This window comes from Pelophylax lessonae (genome assembly GCF_965119305.1).
Source record: "Pelophylax lessonae genome assembly, chromosome: 4".
Lineage (NCBI taxonomy): Eukaryota > Metazoa > Chordata > Amphibia > Anura > Ranidae > Pelophylax > Pelophylax lessonae.
Window position 1 is genome coordinate 285,464,706 of NC_138771.1, and position 16,274 is coordinate 285,480,979.

A 16,274-nucleotide genomic window follows, 5' to 3' on the forward strand; every position below is an offset into this window, starting at 1 on the left:
ATTTCACGAAGCTGATGGAGAGGAAATATGAGGAGAATTTTGAAAGATTGAAAGCGTCAATCAAAGATGTCAAATCCAAAATGGCTCTCACCACAGATGCATGGACCAGTATTGCCACAGAGTCATACTTGGGTGTCACATGCCACTTCATTAATGAAGACTGGAAGCTTACATCCTACAATCTGACCACTATGCCACTTGAAGATCGCCACACAGCTGAAAACATTGCTAACTGGGTGGAAAAAGCAGCTGAGAAGTTTGAGATATCCATGGCCAATGTAATTGCAGTTGTTCATGATAATGCTTCAAATGTTGTTGCTGCTCTGCGTATTTTGGAAGAAAAGCATCCTGGCATCTCTTCTCTCAGGTGTGCTGGTCATACATTGCAGTTAGTTGTCAACCATGCCCTGAGGGATCCCCAGATCAGCAAGACACTGAGGGCTGCGAAGTGCCTTGTGGAACATTTTAAAAAAAGTGAGCTGGCCACTACAAAGCTTAAAGCAAAGCAACAACAAATGGGTACCCCTGATCATGCACTAATAAATGATGTATCTGTAAGATGGAACAGTACTTTACACATGATCAGTCGCCTGCTTGAACAGAGGTGGCCTGTGACTGCCACACTTTCCGATCCTGATGTCACACCACGAGGGAAGCGCTTCCTGGATTTAAAACATGATCAGTGGAGCTTACTTGAGGAAGTGGAACAAGTCTTGAAGCCTTTTGAGTGTGCTACTGTTTTCTTGAGTGGAGAGTCCTAGGTGACTGGTTCCGCTCTACCTCCTTTGGTAAAAGGCCTCCAGAAATCCATACAGAGCACAATTTGCGAGATAGCGGCAGTCAAGGCTTTCCAAAATGTTGCTGCACAGGAGATGACCACAAGATGGGAGAGGGAAACTAAATTCAGAGATGACGGAGCAGAAAATATATGTCTTATTGCAGCAGCCCTGGACCCCAGATTCCGCAAGCTAAAATTCCTGGCAGCAGAGGATAGTTTAAAAGTTCACCTCAAGGTCCAAGCTCTTGCTCTTGAAGAGAAAAGAAGATATGAGGAAGAGCAAACACATCAACGTCAATGTGAGGAACAGGTTCAGTCAGCTAGTGCAATGAGTCCAGACATGAAACTTTAAGAAAAGAGGCAAGTGTCTATGTTGGACTCTTTGCTCGGTTCAGATTCAGATGAACACCACAGTAATGGTGAGGATGACACTGGTCACATCCAAGATCCAGAAATTCACAGTGAAGTTGTGAGGAATGAGATACACATGTACTTTAGTGAGCAGGCCATTCCAAAGGAAGACAATCCACTGAAATGGTGGAAGGAAAATGAAGGGAGGTTTCCCATCTTGGCCATGCTGGCAAAGAGTTACTTGTGTGTGCCTGCAACATCAACCCCATCTGAAAGGCTTTTCTCAGTTGCTGGCAACATTGTGACTAAAAAAAGAGCAAGCCTGACTGCAGAGCATGTCGATATGCTAACCTTCCTCCATTGCAATGCTATATTATAGGTAGGTACAGGCCCCCAACCTGTACCTGTTGCACTCTCTTGGGTTGTATTGTTGGACTTCTTTAAACTACAAGATGGCTGTTGGCTGCCTTCAGGTAATCTTTCCTCAGTATTGGCCATTATAATTTGCACAGTGTTGAGCGGTGCTTACTTTTTGTTGGACTTGGCTCCTTTAAAATTATGTTAGTTTTTAGGTATGTTTTACATTTACAAGTAACACACACACCAAAAAAAATACTGGTCAAACACTGACTGTATATGGAAAACATACCTAAAAAGTAACCAAGTTTTAAAAGGAGCCAACTAGTCCAACAAAAGCACTGCTCAACACTGTGCAAAAGTAATGGCCAAAAATAATGGCCAATACAGCAAAAGATTACCTGAAGGCAGAGAGCTGACTTGTAGTTTAAAGAAGTTAAAGTACTGTTAGGCAGATATGGCATTTTTCATGCCTGATGCCCTAAAGTGTTTGGCACTTTATGTGTCTCTTGTATTTTTGCACAGTTGCACAAGTTAGTGTTGTTGAGCACTGCAGTGCTTTATAATTTATATGGCATTTTGAATGCTTTTGGTTTTGAATTAATGGCATTATTCCTGCCTGATGTTAAAGTGTTGTTTACATTTTATTTTTGCCACTGAAACTTCAACCACATTGAAGTATTTTTTGGAAAAACTTTAATAAAAAAGTTCAAATATTATATTAGAAGTTGTACGTATCATTTTTTGTAAAGTTATTCAAAGGATTATTTAACTAATCAAAGAAAGAACACTAGATTAAGCAAAAAAAACAAAAAATGTAAATAATCGTTAGATTAGTCGACTAATCGTAAAAATAATCGATAGATTAGTCGACATACAAATTAATCGTTAATTGCAGCCCTAGCAGGTATTGAGGTTAGCAGTGCATTGTCTGACGAATGCTTATGTACGATGATAGCACTGCCGTGTCTAATAGAACCTGAGTGTGATCTTGAGTTGGATGTGCTGGCAGAGGTAGAGCCGAAAGTCTGGGCGATTGATAAGTATGATGTGGGTCTTCTGCCAGTTACGCCAACAATGGTTAATATCAAGCCAGGCAGCATTTTGCCCCAATTACCACAATACCCCTTGAGTGTGGCTTAGATGGATAGTCTCAAGATCCAAATAGGCCGATATCTACAGATAATGGTCCTCACACCAACCAAATCACCCTGTAACACTCCATTATTTCCAGTAGCTAAAAAGACAACTAAAGGCCAGGAAACAACATACTGATTAGTGCATGATTTAAGGGCTCTGAACAAGATCAATATTAGTGATGCTCCTCTGGTGCCTAACCCGCACACTTTTCTAGCCACCATACCACCAAATTCAATGTTTTTCAGTGTCATTGATCTAACAAATGCATTTTTCTTGGTACCACTGGACCCCCAGTGCCAGTACCTTTTTGCTTTTTCATTCCAGGGTAAACAACTAGCTTAGACACGTCTCCCTTAGGGGTCAGTGTCTAGTCCCTCAGAATACAGTTGCAAACTTAAGATCATGTTAGATCAGTGGACCCTGGTGGATCCAGGGGTAGTACTGCTGCAGTATGTGGATGATTTGCTGCTTTGTTGTCCCACGCGGGAGGCTTATTAGCATACTGTATCATTGCTTATTCCACCTGGCGTCTAGGGGTAATAAGGCTAGCAAGGAAAAATTACAGTTCTGCAAGGAGAAGGCTATCTTTTTAGGATATTGCATATCTCAGGGTACCCAAAATCTAACCATCCAGAGAGTAGAGACCTTGAAAGACATCCAGAGACCTCGGAATACTCGGGAATTGAGAGCCATTCTCGGACTTATCAATTACTGCAGAGTCCCTAACATATCATACAAACTGGGACCCCTTTACGAATTTACATCACAAACACCTTTTCAATGGTCTGATGACAACTGGTCAATCCTACTGGATTTCACCCAGGAACTCTCTAAAACACCTGCTTTAGGTTTGCCCAACTATGACCTCCCGTTTTATCTTTTTTTGCCATAAAAACAAGGGCCATGCAACTAGAGTATTGACCCAACTACACAGGTCCAGGTACCAGCCCATCATGTACCTGTCAACTGCCCTAGATCCAGTCACCCAATGCTCACCAGGATGTGGCCACCTGTGCTGTATTGTTACAGAAAGTAGGTGATATAGTTTTGAACTCCCCATTGACCCTCTATACTCCCCATTCAGTGCTGGAGATCCTAAATCAAGCCCAGACAAAACACCTTTCTGCTGCCAGATTGACTAAGTATGAAGTGGCTCTCCTAACACCTACTAACCTGACTCTAAGATGATGCACCATTTTTAACCCAGAATCTCTTCTTCCTGTTATTGAGGAGGAACAGAGAGAGGGGGAGATAATGGTGTGAAAAATGACAATTTTCAAAACTTTCAAACTAACAATACTAATCTCTCGGCCTCTAATCAATTTTCCAACCTAGTAGGACAACACGTTGAGGATCAATAGGACTGCCTTTCTTTGATGGAATGGGAATCAGTGGCTGTCAGTCTGGTGATGGAGACTTCTATCCCAGACGCTAAGAACCTTTTTGTCGATGGTTCCAGTTATTTCTCCCAAGTTGGTAAGCTACACACGGGTAATGCAGTGACTACAGCCAGTGAAGTTGTGCAGAAGGGTTCATTGAGTTCCCATATGTCTGCACATGAAGCTGAGCTGTGGGCACTAGCCACGGCCTGTGAGATCCATTAAGATCAGAGGATCGACATCTATACAGACTTGAGGTATGCTGTTGGGGTGGCACATGATTTTGGTCCTATCTGGAAGGCAAGAGGGTTTTTGACTAGTTTGAGCAAGCCGGTGAAACATGCAGAGTTGATTTATAGGCTGTTCATGGCCTTCTACCTGCCACACGAGACAATCATTCTGAAAGTGAAGACCCATACTACTGATAAGACTATAGAGGCCAATGTGAATGCCTTGGTGGATAGAGCTGCCAAGGAAGGTGCTCTGAGCCCTGCGGGGGAAGAGATGCTGGCCATCCCCTCTGAAGTGCCTCTAGAAGAGTTTAAGAAACTGCAGTTACAGGCAGAAATGCAGGTAAAGAGGAAATGGGCGGCTTTGGGGGCTACACAGGGTCCAGATGACATCTGGGGTCTTGGTGGTAAATGGTGTTTACCAAGATCACTTTTTCCAATGATGGCCCATTCAGCTCATTATCCAGGTCATCAGTCAAAAATGGTTAGGTTGGCTGACAGGTGGAGGAGCATTGGATTGCCCCTGGATTCACTACCGGAGCCTCTAACTGCCTAGTTTGTGCACCACACAACTCAGGTAAGACTGTGGCAGTATCAAAACGGCATTCGTCCAAACCAGAATATTCCTTTCAGCGCATACAGATATATTACATTACATTGCCAAAGAGTGGGCCGCACGAACATGCAGTGTTGATGTGTTTTCTGGTTGGACGGAGGCATGTCCTGTTAGCAAAGCCAATGCCACCAGCACCACAAAAAAAGATTCTGTCTGAGATATTGTGTCTCTGGGGTCTACCTGAAACGGTCTGTGTTGATATGTTTTCTGGTTGGCCGGAGGCATGGCCTGTTAGCAAAGCCAATGCCACCAAAACCGCGAAAAAAAACCTGTCTGAAATAGAGTTTCGCTGGGGTCTACTTTAAACGATCGAGTTGGATCGCGGCTCCCACTTCACCGGTCAGATGGCAGAGGTACATAAGGCTCTTTACATCAACCAGGGATTTCATACCCCTTTAATCCCCAAAGTAGCGGTAAGGTTGAACGGCTAAATGGGATAGTTAAGAACAGAATCTCAAAAATGATGGATGATACTGGAAAACTTTGGCCTGAATGTCTCCCCATAGCTCTCTACTCCATCAGGAATGCCCCTAGACAACCCCCATGGGTTATCACCCTACAAGGTTATGTTTGGAAGTCAACCAAAGACTGGATTGTACTTTCCTCAGCAGCTATCATCTCTACATTATCAGCTGATGAGGTATGTACAGTCCCTGCAAGGGGAGCTCCAAAAGGTTCATCATTGGGGTTTGTGAGTCTCTCCCGGACCCTGACACGATAACCAGTGGAGATTCTATTCAACCAGGTGACTGGGTCGTTGTGAGGAAACATCAAAGGACAGGACTAGAACCGAGATACACCGGGCCATTCCAGGTTCAACTGACAACGCCGACTTTCTTAAAGCTTGAGGGACTTGACAACTGGGTGCACGCCAACCACTGCAAGAAGCTGCTCAATTACATCAAAGAATGAGGAGTACGGGTTTTATTTATATTCTTAGCTTAGTGTATTTTAGCAAGGGTAACAATGAAAAGCATCCCAACCTATTGTTTAAAATGCATCTCCAACTAGCTAAGATGGCTCTAAATCCCCACAGAGCCATTACACCCCAGCAATGGCAGCAGTTCATGCTATGATGTTCGTATTGGTATGAAGCAAAATGACAAACTTGCAAAGACAACCAGGAGACACTTGTCTAAAGAACTTTAATGACACATTCCTAGGTAAAATCAGTTATACTTCGCTCTGGCTCCTGTTCTTTGGTTTCTAATCCAGTAAGGGTTATCAGGAGAACTAGATGGTCCACAGATGTGCTTCAACCTTAGTTTTGGCAAAGGGAGTAGATTTGTAGGATACCGCTTGTGAGAAAGGTATAACAATCAATCTTACCAATGAAACCCCTGGTCTCTTTAATGACACCAATAGACCAGATTATATCAGCTTCCCCAGTCTTTTATGTTACTACTTAGTGCCCGTGACCAGCAGAGAAATTCTTCCTGTATGGTTCTGACAGGTCCTTATTATTTCTTATGTGGTTTTGCCTCTTATAAGGTAATTCCCTCTAATGCGAGAGGTTCAGGTGCTTCGGTGAAGCTTGTACCAGCATCCTTTATTGCAGCCAATTGCGAGGATCTGCTGGTGGGAAAGAACGCAAGGACATCAGGGAGAGCTAGCAGGGAACTGTTCAACAATGACCAGGCCTGGGCATGGTTCCCAGCTTGGACCGGGTAGGGGATTGAACTTATAAAGCAATTCCCTGAAATCCAACCCATGCATCAGATGCTAAAGATTCCAAACCGACCGACGATCAAGACGACCCACCACCTCATGTCCTCCCTCTGAGTCACCCCCTGAACAACAGAACCTCCGTATCAACATTCATTTTCTTTTGAGTCTACGTGTCAACACTGATTCCGTTATCTTTCTTTTTAACTTTTTGAAATGGAGTGTTTTTATGTATGAGAAGAGCGGTTCTGTTTATTTGGAAGAAGAAGATCAAGATTCATTGGGGGACACATATGACAAAGAGGAGGGGCTGTTGTGGAAATATTAGGACTAGTGTGGGCATTTTTTTAGGATGCGTTTTATTTAGATTGTCATTATGGCTCCTGTATTGGTTTGCTTGCAATGTACGGGCGAACCGGCATTGAGGAAAGACTACTGGCAGTGAAAACCTTCCCTTAGATGTGTAGACGCGTTCGCTCTACATAGATATCTCCGCCGGCGAACACTCCATGCGCAGGTCTGTTTGCTGGTATAGATCTATGTGTATTGCGGTGTGGAGTCAATATCCTTTTGATATCTATCTACCTTTATGAAGGTATATACGCTCCTGTCTTTCTATTATGCCTGATCACCATAGTGGAAACAGCATGGCTCTTTCCCTGCAGATAGCCTCACGTCTATAGGAACAGTACAGGCAGTCTCCGAGTTATGAACATCCGAGTTACGAACGACTCGTACTTACGAACGGATGTCAATTTCGGTCAATTGTGCTCTACGTTGGTCCCGAATACCGCTGAGCAGCCATCTTGCACCGCCAGACACATTCCACACTGCAGTAGTGCATGTATTGCATGGCTACAAGAGCCCCAGATAACATGACTGCACGCCCAGAAGCACCCGAAACATCCCACATCCCTGCACAGGCTGAAGTTACACTTAAAAATGCACCGTTTCAACTTACAAACAAATTCGACTTAACAAACCTACAGTCCCTATTGTGTTCGTAACCCGGGGACCGCCTGTAGTATAATCCTATTAGGCATTGTTCTCTGAAGCTTTGCTAAATGGGATTTACGCCAGTAGTAGTGGCAGGAATACATGCATTAGTTTGATCAGAGCAGTGTTCATGGTTCTACACGCTGGTTTCATTGTGTAGTAGTGGCAAGAAGCCGTGCACACCGTTCTGCTCATTCACAATCGTGTACTCCCCCTTTCTATTGTATATTTAAATGTATACAAGTGTGTCATTGGCTGATTCTATGTGAGTAACTTGTGTCATGTGACTGTACATTTGGAACTGATTGGCTGATTTTATATAGCCATCACTTCCCGTTGATTGCCCCTTTTGTGGTCTCATAAATAAACAGAGCTCCCTGCCTTAGGCAGGACATTTCTACGGAGCATCCAATGTGATAGCAGCCTTTGTGTCTGTATTACTGGGTACTGCTGAGCATGCTCAATTACCTTATACAAAAGAGCTGAGAACTGTGATTTTTAGCACAATGGGATTGATTACGTTTGGCGTCTATGAATATCCAAAAGTGCACTTATTAGCGCAACTGAGTTATTTGTGCATCGAGCGTATCTTAATTTCCAGGACAACCTTAAATACCATTTAATAACTACCTGTTTTTTGAGACTGAAATCATTTGCAACAAAGGTAGCCAATATGATGACATCTCTCTCAGTGTTGTGAGGTGGTTTTCATCCAAATACAGTTCTCTGAGGAGCACATGATTATCCAACTTAGGAATCTGCAAAAATAAAATCAGCTTCGTAAACGAATCGCTTTACATATAAGTGTGTAAGAGATCATCTATAAGTGTTAAGGTGCATTCACATGGGCCATCAGCCATCGAGAGTCAGTAGATTCTTGCTAGCAAAGCTAAATGCTACATGCACATAGTGTGAACAGAAGCGATTGTCAGATTTGTTCTTCACACAAGGTAATGTCCAATACAACCACTGTTCACATATGGCAGTGTGAGGCCACGTAGGGCGTTTCTGCTGAGATTCTGGCCGCATACAAAACGGGCCACAGTTTATCGTCCAGGTTACCTGTGGCCACTGCACACAGTGCAGCTGCATCAAGAGGCATCTTTTCAGCCACTTCTGAATACAGCACACTATCTGTGCCTGGCTGCCCGTGTAAATGGGGCCTTAATCATATTAAACTGTGTTTTCTTTAAGAATCCATTTAGCTTATCCTTTTTAGTTTCTAGGGAAGGTTAAATATGAAACAGAAGTTGCAGAAAATCACTTGACAGTTTTTCAGCCAAACACTTCATACATAAAGGCTTCTCTAAAAGTGATCACAAGCAGTGGCTCGAAAGCAATCTTCCCCCTTAGAAACTACATGTCAACAAATGCACAACACTGTAATCTGTCTTCACTGAATGCCTTTTAGATATCTCATGAGCATGACTCTAATTAACACCTCATTTATATATTTGCATTTACTGTGCTACTTTCTACCATGCAGACCGTAGCTAATTAGATGATTAAAATATTCACAGCAGCACAGAATATTTTTAGAGTCTACTGTTCTGCCAAGGAGCAGTTTGTGGATTACATTATCAAACTATGTAGAAGAAAATACTGTATATTGTTTATGCAGCTACACATTGGACTTTGACAGCCTCTCAAGGAAAGTACATGGCAACACCCAACAGTCCATGGTACAGGGCAGCCCATATGTGATTCCAGTGTAGGGTATTCTCTGTTCATTGATGAGTGATGAGATGTATGAAATGATGAGTCATATAAGTTTATTTACATAAAAAAATATAATCAAAGTTGGAAGACAGTGGATGGGTATTTAGCACTCCTTGACATGATTACTGGGATCAGGGTTTCAGTCAAATCATGTACACTGCCCTCATGGGCATTACATGTTCTCCTAATGTTTGCATATAAGTGTCCCATTGCTTCCCACACTACAACATTTTACATGCTTAATTGTCACTGGTCAATTGTCACCAAATTGGCTTATAATATGAATAAAGGGAGGGGCATTAAATAGATCTTTTTGAGGAAAAAGACTGATATTAATAGATCTATGTTACTATGTAACTAATGTAAATGAACAACAGAAAAGTGACTTATAGAGAATTTGCAAAGATTAAATCACGCAAAACTATGATTTATTAAATGAGCCATTGGACAGAGCCCAAAAAACCTCACGAACAGAATGTCAACTTAATATTCTCACAGTGACCAGTCAGATTGCAGCTGTCAATTATTTTGTGGGCTCAAGAACAAAGGCCACTGCTGTTATTGTGTCCCAGGCAGGGTCCGATATGAATTACTGTAGCCTGTAATAGCAGCCATACATGCATCGAAATTCAGCCGGTTCAGCAGTGACTGGACGAATTTCAATCCATGTATGGGCAGGCTGGTTGTACAGAATTCGTACGATCAGTGCTGCTGGCAACACTGATCCCTGCTGTCAAAACACAATAGCACAGCAGAAATGTTTCCCCCATCCAAAACAAGTGTGTAGATGAGGGAATCAGGTCTTCTCAACTGCTGGTTGAGCAAAATCATTGCAAAAATCATTACTGTTTGGCCAACCTAAGCATTAAAACATACATCTGCCACCCAAACAAGCACCCTCCAGTAAAATCTTTTTTTACCTATTATTTTTATTTATTTACTGGTCCTACCTGGTTTAGAATGTTGTGGCAACATTTAGGTAAGTTTGAGATGACTGTATTTTTACTGATGGGTGAAAATGCATGGCTGACAAATATACAGTACATGGAATGTTGCCTTTTTCCCTGTGCAGTGCCACCTACCGGTACAGTAAATGTCTACTGTGTCTGAAAGTAAATCCGACACGGGACTCAGGAATTACAATTTATTCCCATAACTAGGTAATGGTGTAATGGAAATTGTTGATTTGATTTAAAACTGTCTAATGTGTAAATGTAAAAGATTCTGTATCATTTTAGCACTATTTATAATTCTAATCTGCCATATACTGACTGAGAGGGAATAAAAAGCCCAGCATGTTGGCATGTAAAGCCTGTAAGAGCAAAAAAAAGTAGGTACAACTCCTATACAGTTATGTAAAAGTTGCATACGGTAATCCTGTTAGTGTAGTGGAGTAGCCATAATTTGTCATTTTAAACATGAAAGGATGCATGAAAGCCGCATAATGTATTATTTTACCTCAGTCAAGTTGTTCCCTTGTAACTTTAGAATCTGGAGCAAGCCACAATTCTGAATTCCTTCAAGTTCAGTAAGATAGTTGTAGGAGCAGTCCAAGTATGCGAGCAGAGGTGTGGTTTCAAGACCTCTAGTGGAGATTAGCTGATTGTGATCCAAGACTAACCTCTGAAGATTTCTAAGAGAATTAAGCCCACCTAAACCAAACCAAACATATTTAATTCTTGTAAACAGTGGTTATTTAACAGATGATTTTGACATAAAAAAATTTAAAAGTTAACAGAGATGAATAAAAAATGCCAACACTAAAGCAATTTTGGCAGGTAGGGAATGGTGGCAAAGAAGCAATATTTTCTGCTCTAGGCTATAAAAAGAAATGATCAGAATTGGCGAACATTTCTGTAAATAAAATTATATCAATTTACATTTCATCTTCATACAGCAAAATTCTGCTTTCTATAAACAGTCTGACTTTAAAACATTATTGGAACACATGAGCATTGTTCAAATTTGAACGTAAAGAAAAATTTAATTTTGGATGAAAGATTTGCTACATCTGCTCACTTATTGCTAAATACATCTCACAGGGAAGCCACCAACATTTTGTATTATTTTTAATTGTTACAGTGCTAGGAAAAAGTGTACTTTTTTACTGTTTGTAATAAGCCGCATACATGGCAACAAATTACAGTGAAGGACTGTACAACTTCCAATCGTTTATTTTGTAAGATGGATGGGCTAAGTGGTAAAATGTTGGAATACTGGTGAGGGAATGTCCTGGACACTTTTGCTGGCATTGTGCAAAGTGCTGGGTGTCCAGTGTGCCCCTGTGCCTTTGAGGGGTGATCTCCTGCCCTTTGCCTATTCATTATAATGCATATGCTTCTACTATGAAAGCTCTCTAAAATGTATGATGTTAGGACTGTGGATAGATAATAATGGGATGCCTTGTCGTGGCGTCTGCAGCTTTCGCATGTGTTTGCAAATGAGCGTTAATTAAACCTCTGTTTTTAACACAAACTGTTAGACAAGTTAATTTGATTGGTAGCTGGCTGCCTAGTGAGTTGAGCTGGGAATTTTCTCTACTTTTATATTACATGCCTTTCCCTTCCATGTGTCCCTTGCTTTGAAGGCCAATTATAGGTGGAGGCAGTGGCCATTTGTTTGTATGCAGCGGTAAACAATGCACAAGGCAAGGACAGCCAGGAACACTCAACCCTGGTTTGTCCTGCACTTTCATTCAAGGCAGCAAACAAACACATTTTCAATGCAGGAGGGCTTTGTACAGCAAGTCCATGGCATAAAACAAAACATTTAACACTAACTAAACTCTGTTCCTGGCTAATAAGGTGTTCCCCAATGGGTTCTCCAACACAACAGGCAGCAAATGTACCTTTCTTTTAGTGCTCTGTCAGCACTTAGACTTCCACTCAGAAGAAGGTTCCCAAAGCCGGGAAAGCGAGAGAGAGAATCAATCAGCCCACAAACAAAGGTCTGAGGATAACCAATATTCAGGTCTGGCTACTACATAAGATATAGACATAAGGTAGGATAAAGCCTCCATTCCACATCTTAGCTACCTACATATTATCCTATGCAAAGATCTACAAAGTTTCTGGGCTCCAGGATCAAGAACACAACTTATGAAGACCCTGAGAAAACAAACATTTACTCCATTTATTTCAATAAACTCTGAATCCCCTCACCATGTGTAGGTAACATACCTAAGTGAGACACACAGTGTACCAAACTTAGGAAAATTGCAGCCCAAGGGCCACATCTGGCTTTTTGCTCTCCTTGTCAGGCACCAAATGCCTCCACTGTCAGTATGCCTCTTTGAGCTTGTCAGCTTGAAAGTGGACAGGCTCAGAGGCAGGCTTACAGATGTCTGTGCGGACTCTGTAGAGAGCAGCAAGAACTGGAAGGAAAGAGCTAGAGGAGCTAATTGGCAGAGTGGGAGGCTAGTTTCTGGTGGGAGTGCATTACCTAGGAGAACTCCCAATGCTCTCCTGCCACACTGCTACTAGCCAGTTCTATCTTCAAATGTGGAGAAACAACCAGTCTTCCTTCCTCCCACTGTGACACTGGCGATCCTATCAAGCCTGTCATTGCTCACATCTCACACAGCTATCTCTTGCTTACAACTGCACAGTTCTTCTCCCTCAGGGCAGCATGTGAATGTCTGCCATAGAAACAGGTACCATTTAGTTACCCAATCCCTCTCCCCCTGTGATAGCAGCAATACAAAACAGTCAGTAGCGTTATTTTACTGCTATATTTGACTTCCTACACATTTTCATAGCCTTATTGTATCTTGTGTTCTTACCACTAGGTGCTCAAAAGCATAACATTTACTGTTTTTTATAAAGCCATACAATTTATATTGAGTGGAATTAAGTTCACTCTATTGGTCCAACCTTCCCCAACAGTCCCAGCTTCTCTTGCGCCCCCTTGGGAAAAATAAGTTGCTCACCCCTGCGGCATACTGTCCAAAATCCTGCCAGCCGGCATCTAACTATCCAAAAAAAATCCCCCACACCACCACCAAAAGTGACTAATACTATGTGCTAAAAGCACCAATTTCCTCTACCTTAGATTGATACTCTGCAATACTGTCCATTTAATTACAAGGAGAGGATGCTAGTACACCATTATTTAGGCTAAACACTGCTCACGAAGGTATACACAAAGCATTGCTTACTACTATATCTACCATTGCTGCTGTTAACGTTACCAATCAGGGCAAAGTAACAGGTTTGCTTTAATCCTCTTAGCAGCATATTCTTAGCTTTTCTTTGCTCCCCTGTCATTCTGTTCACCACCAGAAATCAAAGGAGATCACTGTAACTGGATTTGTGAAAGAACTAATGACTCACTGCATATACAGTAATAGAGCTGGTGCCTGGTGATCGGCCCAGTGCTTTTATATGGGGATGAACAGAATACTCTGCTATGTTTACCCCGGGCAGTCACATGGGAAAGACCTGTGTAAGATATTGTAGGACTCCAGCAACTGTAACTTATACTTGGCTTTCCTTTCAAACCCATCAGCTAAACAACATGGCAGGTATGCTAAAAGATGGTAAGCATATGCTTCTATGGAGGTCTGCATTAAAGTGAACCCGTTGGTCAACAAATATAAATTAAAGTGATTGTAAAGCTTACATTTTTTTTTCATTAAAATTACAAACATGTCATACTTACCTGCTCTGTGCATTGGCTCCTGCTACTCTCAGCCAAGCCTGTGGGACAAGGGAGAGGGGAGAAGAACCGCTGCAGATGTGCACGGTGCTTGATGGAGATGGGACTCAAGTAAGTATTTGGGGGGGGGGAGCTATTAATAAAAGATTTAATAGGGAGAATGCATTAAGGTAAAAAAACCTTTTACCTTTACAACCACTTTAAGTTTTAAAGCTGAACTATAGGCAAACCACTTTATACACAGATGAAATACATATATAAGAGTTGTATTCTTTTCCAAATTATTTGCATTTCACTCTATCCATTTCTGAGATTTACACAGCCTTGCCACACAGCAGAGTAGAAAAGGGGACCTGACCTTTTCTGCAGATTTGATTTTATATTTAGGTCTCCTCCCTACCCCCATGCTGTGACTGTAGAGTTAAAGAGGAAACAGCACACTGATGAGCTAATCTTTCTGTCACTTTGCTCTCCCCTCCTAACAGCATGTTCTTTAAACTGCAGGAAAGCGGTCTGAGATCTAAGGTATAGATCAAATTCAGATGCTTCCACTGCTTGCATTGAAAAAAAACAAACAAACAAATCATGCAATGATGTATAAATGATTACAGCACTTCATTAAGTTGTGCTTTAAATATCTGCATGAAATTCACATATGAGCCTATCCTCACTAAAAGGACAAATTTACACTAGCAATTTCCAGGTATCTGATACTGCCCATTCGCCATGTCCAATCACTTGAGGCCCACTTTGTCAAATCTGGAGTTATGACCTGGGCCAGGTTGGGGAAGGTCCATCAGGACTTTGGATCAGCTTAATCCTTCTCTGTGTCCCACCAATGGCAGCAACATCTGCTCAGCAAGTCCCTAGTGGTTGTCCCTAATGGTTGAGTGGCAGCAAAGATTTTGTAGAATTGCAGTTTGAAGCCACTACTACATAATACAGCAGTAAAGTACACTGGTTGCTATATTCCCAAATTAATTAGAACTAAGTAAGCAGGATTTTTTATGGTTTATAATTTATGTTAATTTCATAGGACTTTACTTTAGAAAAATCCTTAAATTTTGCTTCATACATCAATCGAATTGGTCAAATCAGTTCTATAAAATTTCCATGTATACTGTATCTTTGATTAATATAGAGAATAGTCTAGATCAAGGTTTCTCAACCTTTTTTCAGCCAAGGCACCCTTTAAAATTATAAACATCTCAAGGCACTTTCTAAAAATATGGGCAGTCTTGAGGCACCCCATTATTAAAAGTAAAAACCTATTCTAATGATTTTACGTTAATGCAGCAACATCCACACATGTAGGACACCCAACGTTGGAGGTGATTTTTTCTTCCAAAGCAAATACACTTTTGCACACTGGTACTGACTAATATTCCAATGGTTCTCTTCTCCCTCAATTTCTTTCCATCAGTCAACTAATGTGAACCCAGTGCTGAGAGAGAGGCAGATGAGGGTTAAACAAGGATTCTGTGGAGGCAACAGAGATTCTCCTTATCAACTGATGAAAATCACTGGCTGTTAGGATGCCAGTGTCTCGAAAGTCATAATGGTGCATAATGAAAACCTGTGGCTTTGTGTAACTAAAAAGGTAGGCTTCATCCACCTGCTAGCTTGTATACAATTTTTTTAAATCAATTTTTAGGCATTTTGCCAAGGCACCCCATGGTGCCTGGACACCCTGGTTGAAAAAGGCTGGTCTAGATGTTTTATATAACATAAACAAAGAAATGTGAAAAGGCACACTTACTAATTCTAGTTATTAAATTGTACGATAACTCCAAACTTCTAAGGTTTGTACAGTTGTCTAGTCCATGTATTGATGTAACTTGGTTCTTGCTCAACAAGAGCACAGTTAGATTTTCCAGATCTTCACAGTTAATTACATTTATGCAGTTTTCCTGTGTGAAGCAACAAATGCAAGAATCACCAATATAGTAATTATTAAAAGCTTTCATTTCAAGGTTAATTTTAAGCATTTAGTAATACAGTCTGGGCATTTATCAATCATTACACTATAAACCTGAAATTATCTGAATAAGGCATATGTTTAACAGAAATCTTTTTTAACTTATTATTTCACATTTTGTAATAGTTTTCCATACACCAATTTGTAGATTATTCCTCTACTGGCTATCTATATTTCTAAAAGAGCCCATAAAATGTAATTGACAGTACAGGAAAAATATGATCACCCTTAGTCACCAGTATGGCATTGTTGTCATGTAAACATGAAATCTCAGCATGGATAAGCATTCTTGTTTGTGCTATAGTGATGGAAGCCACAAGTAGGCACTTTCAGCATCAACTCATATTGGGGAAAACAATAGCAAATAGAAAGATTTTCTGCCCTTTATGATGATTATTGTGGACTAGCA

General features: G+C 41.2%; 1 protein-coding gene across 1 annotated transcript in view; it reads right to left on the bottom strand.

The window, feature by feature from the left end:
* Window positions 1–16,274, bottom strand: part of LRRIQ1 (leucine rich repeats and IQ motif containing 1) — a 378,050-nt gene that overhangs the window by 294,355 nt on the left and 67,421 nt on the right. Inside the window, exons 9-11 of the mRNA XM_082254861.1 lie at window positions 15,647–15,797; window positions 10,690–10,883; window positions 8,143–8,270 (exon numbers count right to left, since the gene is read on the bottom strand). Of these exons, the coding sequence (XP_082110987.1) occupies window positions 8,143–8,270; window positions 10,690–10,883; window positions 15,647–15,797 (473 nt within the window). The remainder of the gene's footprint in view (window positions 1–8,142; window positions 8,271–10,689; window positions 10,884–15,646; window positions 15,798–16,274) is intronic.